This window comes from Odocoileus virginianus, chromosome 14, assembly GCF_023699985.2.
Source record: "Odocoileus virginianus isolate 20LAN1187 ecotype Illinois chromosome 14, Ovbor_1.2, whole genome shotgun sequence".
Taxonomy (NCBI): domain Eukaryota; kingdom Metazoa; phylum Chordata; class Mammalia; order Artiodactyla; family Cervidae; genus Odocoileus; species Odocoileus virginianus.
The window spans coordinates 42,753,654-42,767,092 of NC_069687.1; the positions used below are offsets into that span (position 1 = coordinate 42,753,654).

General features: G+C 37.5%; 1 protein-coding gene across 1 annotated transcript in view; it reads left to right on the top strand.

Annotated features, from left to right (window-relative positions):
• Window positions 1–13,439, top strand: part of ITGA2 (integrin subunit alpha 2) — a 105,973-nt gene that overhangs the window by 38,504 nt on the left and 54,030 nt on the right. The window contains exons 3-4 of the mRNA XM_020880338.2: window positions 8,417–8,526; window positions 11,490–11,581. Of these exons, the coding sequence (XP_020735997.2) occupies window positions 8,417–8,526; window positions 11,490–11,581 (202 nt within the window). The remainder of the gene's footprint in view (window positions 1–8,416; window positions 8,527–11,489; window positions 11,582–13,439) is intronic.

Genomic DNA, 13,439 nt, shown 5'->3' on the forward strand with positions numbered 1-13,439 from the left:
GAATAATATTTATATTTACAAGCTATAGGCTTTGACATGTCTCATCTTAATGTGGGTATTACATACAGTAGACTTCTAATGCCAGACAAAACAACTCTGGATGGCTGATAGACATTTCCAACTGAAAATACCTCCCTCTGAACTTCTGAGCTTCCTTTACTGAAGAATCTTGCTCTACTGACCATATCCTCCTTATCTGATAATGGCCACTTGGTTACTTTTAATTCTTCCTGACAACCTTGGGGTCACCCTTTGGTTTGTTTTTATTCCAAAACTAACTTCTCAAGAAATACTGCTGGTCCTACCTTCAAAATATATCATCACCGCCTTGTCACCACCTTCCCTTCTGCCAGCCCCACAAGGGCCTGGCATCACCTCTTACCTGCATCATGCCATGCGCCTTCTGCGTGCTTCACCTGCTCCACCTATACTCCCATGCAATCATTCTCAACAGAGGAACTTTCAAAATCCTTCTGAAATATGTCAGATTGTGTCAGTACTGTGCTCAAAACCCTCCAGTGGCTTTCTCGTATTTCACTCAGAGGAAAAAACAAGTCCTTACAATTTCATACAAGGCTCTATGTGATCAGGCCCATTACTAACATGACCTCATCTCCTACCATTTCCCCCTAGTGCATTCTGCGCCAGCCACGGGGCTTCTGCACTTGCTATTCTCTTAGTCAGGACTTCTCTTCCACCAGAGGCTTATGATGTTACTCCTTTCCCTCCTCCAACTCTTTATGTAAATGTCACCTTTTCAGTGACCTTTCCTGGCCCTCCTAATAAAGATTGCAACACCCTCCACCCTACACTCTTGACTCTGCCGTCCTCACTTGTCCCACAAAGTACTGATTACCATTGCCATATGTTTTACTTACTCATTACATTTATCGTCTGTTTTTCCCACTAGAAGGCAACTTCTGTGAGGCCATGATTTTTTAAAATGTTATGAATTTATTAATCTATTTATTTTTAGTTGTACGGGGCATGGGCTTTCTCGCAGTGGCAAATGGGGCCTCCTCTTTGTTGTAGATTCTCATTTTGATAACTTCTCTTGTAGTGAAACATAGGCTTTAGGTGCATGGGCTTCAGTAGTTGTAGCACAAGGTCTCAGTAGTTGCAGCCCTCCAGCTGTAGAATGCAGGGTCAGTAGTTGTGCAGCATGGGCGTAGCTGCTCCATGCATGTGGAATCTTCCCAGACCAGGGATAGAACCCAAGTTCCCTGCATTGGCAGGCAGACTCATCCACTGTCCCATCAGAGAAGTCTGAGGCCATAAATGTTTGACTAATTTAGTCACTAATGTATCCCCAATGCCTAGAATTGAGTCTGGCACATAGTTTGCCTGGCCACCATGTACAGCTTCACAGGTTGTACACTGCACAAGGCCAAGACACACCATTCATGTGGGAATGGAACTCCCTAGAGTTGTACAACATGTCAGTTTCCTAGGACCTCAAGAAATATGTATTGAATCAAATAAAACATGCTTTGCCCTAGTATTTTAAGTGCACCTCTGTCAGTAATCTCTGGGAAAATCTCTAGTATCAAAGAAATGCTTGGAGAGTTTAGAGACTCACAGACCAAAGGAAGATATTTATAACAGCCCCTGGATTGTGGGTTTAAAACTACCTACACCAACATAAATACTATTTACTAACTAAACAAAGTATTTTGAATTCCACTGGAGGTGGGCAAATTGGCTATGTTTTGGAACTCTATATAATCACTATTTTCCCACAAGATAATTGAACAGTAAGTGTTATTTTAAGTAGTCTTGGAAGAATTCCCAGTTTCACTGTAGGAAAAGAAAAGTTTATATCTTGGGATTTTGTTCTGTTTTGAGAATCAGCGCACACAACTGTTCATGCAGCTCTTTGCCTGGTTGAGATTAAGTTAAATCTGTTACTTCAGAGAGGCTTCGTCACACTTAGTTTACCCGCTGAGGTGTCTTATCCCCAACCTTTATAACATTCTCTCCTGGCATGTTTCTTCCTGCTATAGCTGATTACATAAAATTTTGTAGATAAGTATACCTGCCTCCCTCATCTTCCTGTCTGATTAATTCGAGAATGTCACAGTTCCCTCAGGGTAGCCATGGGTGATGTCATAACCTTTCCTCTTAAGGGAGAATTGTCAGGAACGAGGATTTCACTGGGTGCAATCTGCTGGAAACACTGCCAAAAAAGGAGGTGGGCAAAGGATTTTCAAGCCTTCTCTGTAATCACTAGTATGACCTATGACTACCTACTTACTAATGTGGTTCTCAGTATTTAAAGAATGAGTCATAGACAGTGAAAACACCATTGCTGTTCTTCAACAGACATAATGGTCTGGTTTGCCACCGTCCTCTATTGTTTTGTGTTAAGAGTTTAATGTGGTGTGATGCTACCAGAGATTTCTATGTGTTTTGTGTGAGAATGTTGGATAAGACTCTTGAGAGTCCCTTGGACTGCAGGGAGATCCAACCAGTCCATCCTAAAGGAGATCAGTCCTGGGTGTTCATTGGAAGGACTGATGCTGAAGCTGAAACTCCAGTACTTTGGCCACCAGGTGTGGAGAGCTGACTCATTTGAAAAGACCCTGATGCTGGGAAAGATCGAGGGCAGGAGGAGGAGACGACAGAGGATGAGATGGTTGGATGGCATTGCCGACACAACGGACATGGGTTTGGGTGGACTCTGGGAGTTGGTGATGGACAGGGAGGCCTGGCATGCTGCGGTTCATGGGGTCGCAAAGAGTTGGACACAACTGAGCGACTGAACTGAACTGAACTGTGTGAGAATCTCAAGCCCTTTCATGAATTTCTTATTAAATGGCATATAGCTGCACAGAGGCTTCATTTCTTCTTGTCTGATGAATGGGGGCAGGGGCAGGGGCCCTAATTCTCATGGTGGTGGTAGAGATGTCATAACCCCCCAGCACCATGAGGTTGTCCAACCCTGAATTCTGGGATGAGGTGGAAGGAGGCCAAGAGAGAGTGTCCAGGAAACAGTCACTAGGAAACAGCAGGTGGCCTTTTGAGCTTTCTCACTGAAAAAATGGGTAGCTAGTGATGCAGCTTTATGGCTGGAGGCCCAGAAAAACAAAATGATTACATTTTAGGTGAGAAACACTCAACTTTTGTTTCTCGGTGTGTTTCTCTGGAATAAGCTGAGAATAGAGGGCAGTAGAAACCACCGATGACCACACTTGGTGCTATCTGAACATATGTGGTCCTTACCTGATTGTGCACAGCACAGCCAGGGCCTACAACCCACTTCTCAGTAGGTGTGGTCTGACTCTCAGGTTCCAGTTTTACTCCTTTATGATTCTGGAAGCCAACTCATATGTTCAGTTTTCCCAATCCGGGCCCTTTGCCAGGCCTTCTTGCCACTTTTTAGGAAAGAGAATAAATAGCCTAAGGGTTAAGAGCTTGGACGTTAGAATCAGTTATGCTTGGCTTTCACGACCCATGTGAATATAAGTAAGTTGCTCATCTGTCTCAGTGATCCCATCTGTAAAATGGAGATAAAATAATCTCAGGCCCATTTGGCATAGGGACTTAATAATATTCGGAAAGCCTCCTATACAGCATCGGTTGTAAGATTTGCTGTCATTAATATAAATCCCCAGAGTTTAAAGGGGCAAAGCCACACTTTTTGTTATAGTTTCTTGCTATAAGGTGCTATGTTGTTCCCTACAGACTCCTCAGTCAGTCTTTGTTTAAAAAATAAAGACATGAGTTTGACACATCATGTGTCAAATAGCTACGTAGAGACTGAATCAGGAACAATTGATAGAAGAGTACCCATATAATGCTTTCTTTTCCACTTGGTGGAGTTTTTTCACCTCTTTTTTTTGCTTATTTTATCTTTAATTCAGACAAAAAGAAATAAAAATTTTCTATTCAACTTTTCCTTAACAAGAGAATTCTTGTGTGTGTATGTGAAATTTGCTCAGTTGTGTCCGACTCTTTGTGACCCCATGGACTATGGAGTCCATGGAATTCTCCAGGCCAGAATACTGGAGTGGGTAGCCTTTCCCTTCTCTGGGGGATCTTCCCAACCCAGGGATCGAACCCAGGTCTCCTACATTGCAGGCTGATTCTTTACCAGCTGAGCCACAAGGGAAGTGCCAGGTAATAATGTAGAATCAACACAACATTGTAAATCAACTATACTCTAATAAAAATATTAAAAAATAATGTAGAATCATCCATTTGTTTGTTCAGTTGTTTTTTCATTCATTCATTTGACACATAGTCACTCAGTGCTATAGGCAGGATTCCTAGTCCCCATGGACTTTTCCTTCCTGGGGGGCGGGTGGTATTTAGTCAGGGGGCAGGCCCTTACAGGGTAATGTGATGAAAACCAGGACAGAGAAAGTTCAGAGGCTAAGAAATTACTTAGGAAATCCACCTTGCTCAAATGTGGAAGAACCAGGTGACTTCTTGGAGGAAGTGGTTGTCTAATGGGAGACCTAAGTAACGAGCAGAATTTTTCCAGGCAGAGAACAGCACGTGTGAAGGTTTAGAAGCAAAAAGAACCCAGCTTCTCCACCAGATCAGAGTCTAATGACTCAAATACAGAATTTCAGGAAAGTATGTGAATAAAACAGGGCTGGAAAAGCAAACAAAGGCCAGATTGTCTCTTTCTTTCTTTTTTTTAATTAAAAAAATTTTTTTATCATAGTTGATTTATGATGTTGTTAGTTTCAAGTGTACAGCAAATTGATTCCATTTTATACATATATATATATATATATTCTTTTTCATTTTTCAGTCTCTTTCTTTCTTATATTTTAAGATGTATCCTGCACACAAAGATTAAAAGGTAATTCTGTATAGTCACACTATGGAATGAAGACCAGAGACTTGTAGAAATGGAGAAATCAAGCTGCTGGAAGATAGTTTTTACAATGCAGAATCCTCATAAGTTTCCTGATTTCCTCTGAGTTGTCATGAATTTGAAGAACATCAGATATGCTCAAACATGCACTTCGAATCCTGCTCCTTGATTGTCTTCCTTCACTAAGGCAAATATTGGGACTTACAGCCAACATATCAATTTCTATCTTTTTCAGAAATCTTAACCTATATGCCTGGTGTTATTGCATTCCTCTTTATAGACAATATTTTTGATGTATTACTTTTTAATTGAGGTATAGTTGATGTATAATATTATTAATGTAAAAGTTTCAGGTGTACAACATAGTGGTTCACAATTTTTTAGTTATATTCCATTTAGAGTTATTATAAAATATTGACTTTATTTCCTGTTTGGGACTATATATCCTTACAGCTTGTTTGTTTTATACATAATAGTTTGTTCTTCTTAATCCCCTACCTCTATATTGCTCCTTCTCCTGCCCCCCCAACTGGTAGTCACTAGTTTGTTCTCTGTATCCGTGAGTTTGTTTCTTTTCTGTTATATTCACTAGTTTGTTTTATTTTTTAGAGTCCACATATAAGTGATATCACACAGTATTTGTCTTTCTCTGTTTGACTTATTTCACTTGGCATAATACCCCCAAGTCCATTCATGTTGTTTCAAATGGCAAAATACCATTTTTTTTCTTTTTTTAGCAAAAAAACTGTATTTGTGACTAAAGTAAAAATTACAGATGCATGTTTATAAAACCTTGTTATAATGTTACCATAAGAAATTATTAGCTGAAAATTAATCAAAAATTCAGATTGAAAAGGATTTACATTTTAAAATAGCTCATGTGGAATTCTTAATACTTAAGTAGCATCTGTTCCCACCCACTACCTCTGGATTTTCTTTCCCCAGAGTGCAAGGAAGTGGTGATTGAGGACATTTAGCAATACTCATGTGTTTTACTCCAAATTCAAGGTTTAAGTTGAACTTGTGATGTGAGCTGCGTTATCCTATAGGGGACCAACTATATTCTATAGTTAAAAATTCCTTCAATCAAAATAGATGGAAACTTGCATGCTAAAATTTTAAAATAAAGTTTGATAATAAAAATGTCATCCTTTTTATGACTAAGTAGTATTCCATTGTATGTGTATGTGAAAGTCCGTCACTCAGTCATGTCCAACTCTTTGCGACTGTCTGTAGCCCTCCAGGCCCCTCTGTCAACTGAATTCTCCAGGGAAGAATGCTGGAATAGGTTGCCATTCCCTTCTCTGGAGATCTTCCGGACCCAGGGCTTGAACCAATTCTCTTGCACTGCAGGCAGACTCTTCACCTACTTATATATGTATACATATATGTGTATGTATGTGTGTGTATGCCATATTTCTTTATCCATTCATCTATTGATGGACACTTAGGTTGCTTTTATATCTTGACAATTGTAAATAATGTTGCTATGAACATTGATGTGCACATCTTTTCAAATTAGCATTTTCATTTTCTTTTCCAGATATATATCCAGGAATAGAATTGCTGGGTCATAAGATAGTTGTATTTTTAGTTTTTGAGCAACCTCCACAGTTTTTCACAGTGACTGTCAATTTACATTCCCACCAGCAGTGTCCTAGGGTTCCCTTTTTTCCGTACCCTCACTAACATCCATTATTTGTGGTCTTTTTGATGATAGCTGTTCTGACAGGTGTGAAGTGATATTTCACTGTGGTTTTAATTTGCATTTCTGTGGTAATTGATGATTTTAAGGATCTTTTTGTGTGCCTGTTGGCCATCTGTATGTCTTCTTTGGAAAACTGTATATTCAGGTTTTCTGCCTTTTTTTTTTAGATTTTTTTTTTCCTTTGATGTTGAGTTGTAGGAGCTGTTTCTACACTTTGTACATTAATCCCTTATTGGTCTTAGCATTTGCAGATATTTTCTCCCATTCATTAGTCTGTCTTTTTGTCTTGTAGATGGTTTCTATAGACAATATTTTAACAGATAAATTAGGTAAAGTATCTACTCATAAGAAGACAAAAACTTTCAACTCTAACCTTAATTTAAGTTAACTGGTTTAAAGTATTCTAGAATCCTCTACAAAATACTTGCTTGAGAATATTTGTATAAGGGGAGAAGATTATTACTGAATCATTAACTCTTTCAGAATAATTTGTATTTCCCTCTTTCCATGATTGTTTATGCTGCTCCCTCTGACAAGAATGCCAGCTACCAGCCTCATCCTTCTGTGTCCATGTTAGCTTCCTTTGACCATTTAAATTTTTTTCAAGAGCAATTTATTAATATATTTCCATTTGTTATGATTATTATTTTTTTACTTGTTATTTTTTTACTTGTTATTTTTTTAAATAGTTTTACTACATTTAGTAGACATAAACGTGCCTTAGGTTTTTCTTAATTCACTATAGCACTTAATTGAGCACATGCTGTTTAATCAATAATGACAAAATATTTAGAAGTATCATAAAGAATTTAAGTTTCATAGATCAATAATCTAATCTTTCCCAACTTTGACAAGAAAAAAACATTGAGTCAAATACGCTTCCTTAGTCATTGGTTGCTGCTGAGTAGTTAGCCTACAGGAGTTTCTAAAGATCAGACTGTTATGTGGATGCTTTCTGTCTATTCTTGGCCAGAAATGTCCAGTGATTCTACAGGGAAATGCATAATATCTTTTTGGAAAGCTCTGTAGGAAGTGAAACTAACCAAAAGGAAAACGTTAGCACCTATCTCTGTCCTCTGCTTCTGTATTCCAGCTTCTGTATTCCAACACGATGCACATAAGGAGAGACCTACAGTAATTGCTGTGGGTAAATATTGCTCTGTATTTTTGCTGAGCATTCCCTTATATAGACAGTAAAACATGAAGCCACTTAGATAACTTATGTGCTCCCTAAATAACATATGCAAGTGCTTATGGCATGGAAGACACTCAACAGATGTTAGTTCTTGCTTTAGGTTTTAATATTATTTCATTCTTTAGAGCTATACTGAGCCGTATGGTAGCCACTAGCCACTTGTGGCTACTGAGCACTTGACATGTTACTTGATTGTGCTCAAAATATAAAATACACACTGAATTTCAAGCACTAAGTATGGAAAAAGAATGTTAAATAGCTCAGTAATTTTAATATTGATTGCAAGTTAGTATGGATATACTGAGTTAAAGAAAATATATTATCTAAATGAGTTAATTTCATCTGTTGCCTTTTTTTGTTGGTTTATTGATGCAGCCACTAGAAAACTTAAAATTACATATGTGCCTCACATTTGTGTCTTGCATTATATTTCCACTGGACAGAAATGCTTTAGAGAGACCTCCCAGGTATTGTGGCAAGACCACTGTACTGCAGATGTTCATCAATTTCTTCATCAGCTAAGAAGAAAAGAAAAACAACAAATTATAGCTGAGCAAATAGAAACTGTTCACTTATTAAATTGAAACTAAATGTGGATTTTTTTACTGTTTTGTGGTCAGCTTTACCTTTAAGACACTATAGCTAACATTTACTGTCTAATGGAAAATAAAATCCCTATTTCTAGGTTACTGGTTGGTTCACCATGGAGTGGCTTTCCCAAGGACCGAATGGGAGATGTATATAAATGTCCTGTTGATCTATCCACCACTACATGTGAAAAATTGAATTTGCAAAGTAAGTTATAATTAGCAATGTGGTTTTTTCTTTACATAACAAAATCTTGTTATATACTCAGTTGAAAAAAAGACAACCAAACCAGAGTTTTGTCTTTAAGAAATACAGACTGCTTTTGTTGCCTTTATCTCTGTAGTCATATGGGGTCCAACTGTATCCAAACTTCCAACACCGTTTGATGACCTCATTAAGTAAGATGTGTGGGAAACGTGCTGCCTCCTAGACCATCTGGCCCAGTCTGTGGACCAGTTTCCACCAACATTTAGGATGATTTTGGTGATTACTAACAGAAATCTGAGACTATTCATACTTCTCTCCCTCCCTAGAAACATCAGTCCTAGATAATTTGGAGGTTACTGAGGAACACTGTGTGTTTCTGGTCATGTTAAAATGATCTTGTTCTACTAAAAAAAGAAAAATCACTATTTGGAATTTTTTTGGTAGAATTGTTTGTAACTGTTTGGAATTGCTGGGTTTTAATTATCCACAAAAGCAGACCTCTATTTCCAGAAGTTAAGTAGTGAAGGAGAATTGGCAAAATAGTTTAATAAGATAGCAGGGTTAAGAAATGATTTTTCTAATAAAAAGGAAATGATCTTATAAGTAAAAACATCTACTTCTGCTTTACTCACTATACCAAAGCCTTTGTGTGGATCACAACAAACTGAAAAATTCTTCAAGAGACCAGACCACCTTACCTACCTCTTGAGAAATCTGTATGCAGGTCAAGAAGCAACAGTTAGAACTGGACATGAAACAACAGACTGGTTCCAAATCGGGAAAGGAGTATGTCAAGGCTGTATATTGTCACCCTGCTTATTTAACTTATATTCAGAGTATATTTTGCAAAATGCTGGGCTGGAAGCACAGGCTGGAATCAAGATTGCTGGGAGAAATATCAATAGCCTCAGATAGGCAGATGACACCACCCTTATGGCAGAAAGTGAAAAGGAACTAAAGAGCCTCTTGATGAAAGTGAAAGAGGAGAGTGAAAAAGTTGGCTTAAAACTCAACATTCAGAAAACTAAGATCATGGCATCCAGTTCCATCTCTTCATGGCAAATAGGTGGGGAAACAATGGGAACAGTGACAGACTTTATTTTTTGAGCTCCAAAATCACTGCAGATGGTGATTATAGCCCTGAAATTAAAAGATGCTTGCTCCTTGGAAGAAAAACTATGACCAACCTAGACAGCATATTAAAAAACAGAGACATTCCTTTGCCAGTAAAAGTCCATCTAGTCAAAGCTATGGTTTTTCCAATAGTCATGTATGGATGTGGGAGTTGGACTATAAAGAAAGCTGAGCACCGAAGAATTGATGCTTTTGAACTGTGGTGTTGGAGAAGACTCTTGAGAGTCCCTTGGACTGCAAGGAGATAAAACCAGTCCATCCTAAAGAAAATCAGTCCTGAATATTCATTGGAAGGATTGATGCTGAAGCTGAAACTCCAATACTTTGGCCACCTGATGTGAAGAACTGACTCATTGGAAAAGACCCTGATGCTGGGAAAGGTTGAAGGCAGGAGGAGAAGGGGACAACAGAGGATGAGATGGTTGGATGGCATCACCGACTCTATGGACATGAGTTTGAGTAAGCTTCAGGAGTTGTGATGGACAGGGAAACCTGGGGTGCTGCAGTCCTTGAGGTTGGAAAGAGTTGGACACGACTGAGCAACTGAACTGACTGATCCTATTTGTAAGGAGAGAGGAAGGAGGCAATAAAAGGGAGTGATGACCAGTCAAGGATGAAGTTAACTGGATGAAATTAATGTCTCTGGTACCTGAGAAAATGAGTCTTACGAAGCATGCTCCCTTTTCTGAGACACAGAGAAAAGAGACAAGTCAGAATTCTAGAAGGACTTTTAGGTAAAGATGAGAGAAGTTGAGATTACCCTTCGAGTGTGATTATCTTCTTTGCACTAGAGAGTGATGGAATCTGGGTTGAGTTTGGAGGCTTGAGAAGAAGGATGAAGTTTTTAAATGGGCATCCTGGAAAATAGGGGATAAACTGCATAATAAAACTTTTGAGCTCTCGCCCATAAATACATATATATATATTTATTTTTAGAAATTTTATGCATATGTTTATAAATGAGTAGATAACTTAGGATTAAGGCTTCCCAGGTGGTACAGTGGTGAAGGACATTCAATCCCTGAATGGGGAAGATTCCCTGGAGTAGGAGATGGCAACCCAGTCCAGTATTCTTGCCTGGAATTTAACCATCAGAGTAGCCTGGCAGGCTATTGTCCATGGGGTCACAAAGAGTCAGACACAACTAAGATACTGAGCATGCACAACTTAAGATAAATGATGTATATACACATTTACAGAAATAGTGTGATTTTATGTATGTGTATACGTGTGTGTCTATATATGTACACACATACCGTGGCAGAAATTAGAGGATAATAAAAAACTAATATGTATAGCTGTACAGGTATGTGTGCATGTATGTTTATATACACACACATATACACCTTGGCAGAGATTAGAGGATAATGAAAAAAATGATATTATTGAAAAGAATTTCAATGTTCAGTAGGTCAAGAATGGATACAGCAAATGATGCCTTAGCTGAATGGGAGAGAGAAGGTTGGAGAGATTTATCTGTTATTCTACATGCTCATGTCATGATGGCCTTCTAAAGTTCACTTACTGTTGCTTTGGGCCAGATTCTACCATATGGCATTCTTTGATAACACTTTAAGAATGGTTTTTTATGATTCAGAATAAAGCATTAGATGGAGTCATCATGACCTTTGCAGACCCCACCCCCGAGGATCACATTCTGCAGCCTCACTCATTTAAGTATCAGATCAATGTAACATCTAATTTCCATATACTTGATTACACACCATGAGCACTAAACTCAATGCTACATATAAACCTGAGTGTACATTGAAAAAAAAGTCTTTAAATGATAATTTAACCACTTTTAAAAATCTTCTCCCCTTTGAAAGCTTCCACGAGCATTTCCAATGTTACTGAGATGAAAACCAACATGAGCCTTGGCTTGACGCTGACAAGGAATGTGGGAACAGGAGGATTTCTTGTGAGTGTTTACTTTTCAGATCCTCTCTCCTCTCAAGTGTGAAGTCAGTGTCTTCTGACCGTCCCTCCTAGCAAACCAAATCTTGACGTTTAAACGTTCGAACTTGAATTTTGGATAAGTCATGCTAGAGGAGAGCCGACATGAAAGAACAATGTGTTGATATGTAAGCATCTTAAGATATTTAGCAAAAATGTTGCCACAGAATGTTTTGAGGAAAGGGGGCAGAAGGAACAGCGATTCTTTGCCCTTGAAAAATGCATTTGTTGATGACAACAGAATTCTAGTTCTCATTTCCCCTTCCTGTAGGAACATTCTGGATAGGTATAGCTAGTTCAGAAAGTAGGTTTCAAAGCTACAAAGTACTTTTGTTTTTAATCATTTCTGATAATCATTGACTACTCTGATATTATTTAAAGCAATGATCTGGACTCATTTCATGTTAGCATTTACTCTCATTTAGTTTATAGAATACTGTGTAAAGACCACCACAAATCAGTAAAAGAGAATGCTTTATTTAACAAGTGGTCTGGGGACAATTAATTGGTGAATATCTTGCATATCCAAATATGCTTCCAAGTGAACTAAAGAGTTAATCTAAAAAACTAGAAGAAAATGGAAGTTTTCTGAGAGAATTTCTGACCTTGGAATTAACAGGCAAAATAATATAGAAAATTGTTAAAAGACACAGCTATGTTAAAAAAAAGAAAATCATCACACACCAAAAGATAAAAGAAAGAAAAAAAGAGTGCAAACAAAAACCCAACCTCATTTGACATTTCTACCAGCCCATGTAGGTGTAACCTAGTTGTATATCTCTGTTAAAATCTTCTTAGAAAGCTTGATTATGACATGTTGCATTGACATGCTAACTTAAAAGCCTATGTATATAAACAGATTTCTCTAAAAGTATAATCAATATTGAACAATATGATTCTGTTTTTACTGAGAGATATTAGACTTTGGTATCAACTAGTGAATTAGGTGTTGCTTACAATATATGTTAGATCAATGCATATATGAGTATTTCAGTGAATCTTCCTGGTTTATCATCTTCTGAAGTCTTTATCATAGGGTTGTTTTGTCTTTCTTGTTTCCTTTTTTAAAGTTGAATAAATTAAGAAAGAAAATATATTGAGGTAATAGGGATTACAGAATATGCTTCAAAGTTTTTAATCTGTAACTTCAAATTTTTAATCTATAACTATCAATTTTTATGTAAGTGTAAAACCTCTTATAAACCTTATATATAAAATGAAGTTGAAGAGAATTTGAGGTTAATTTAATAGTCAATGTAGCAAGTAGAAGGAAAGAGGGAAAGAGAAAAAAGAAAGGAAAAAGAAAAAAAAGCTAAGGTTTCCTTTCCATACCTAAAAGGTCAAAATCTTAAGATACTCTTAAGAATACTGTGGAAAAGACTGACAATCATCACATTTTTTGAAACTTCTTAAGTTCTGGGCTTAAAGTAGGAATGTTGTTCTGGCATTAACAATTGGCATATTCTAATTTCAACTCCTTAATGTTGTTTTCCATTGCTTTTAAAACCAAAAAATATTTTCAAATACTTCATGAGTGTTTTTCAGGGTGATTAAGCTAAACCAACTTGGGGGTGCAGATGTAGGAAATCAGTAATTGGTATCTCATTTGGTAAACATACCCACGGCATCAATTGTGATTCTCCCCTAATTGGCAAAATGAACCAGTTTTATAAGGGAAAAACTATGCCTTGCTCATTGAGTATGAAATATGACCACAGCTGCTTCTCTTTTGAGCTACCAACAATTAAACTGGGTCAAATAAGTTCCTTTTCATTCTTCCAATCACTTTTTGCAAGTCCACACTTTTCAGTTAAGTTTTAATA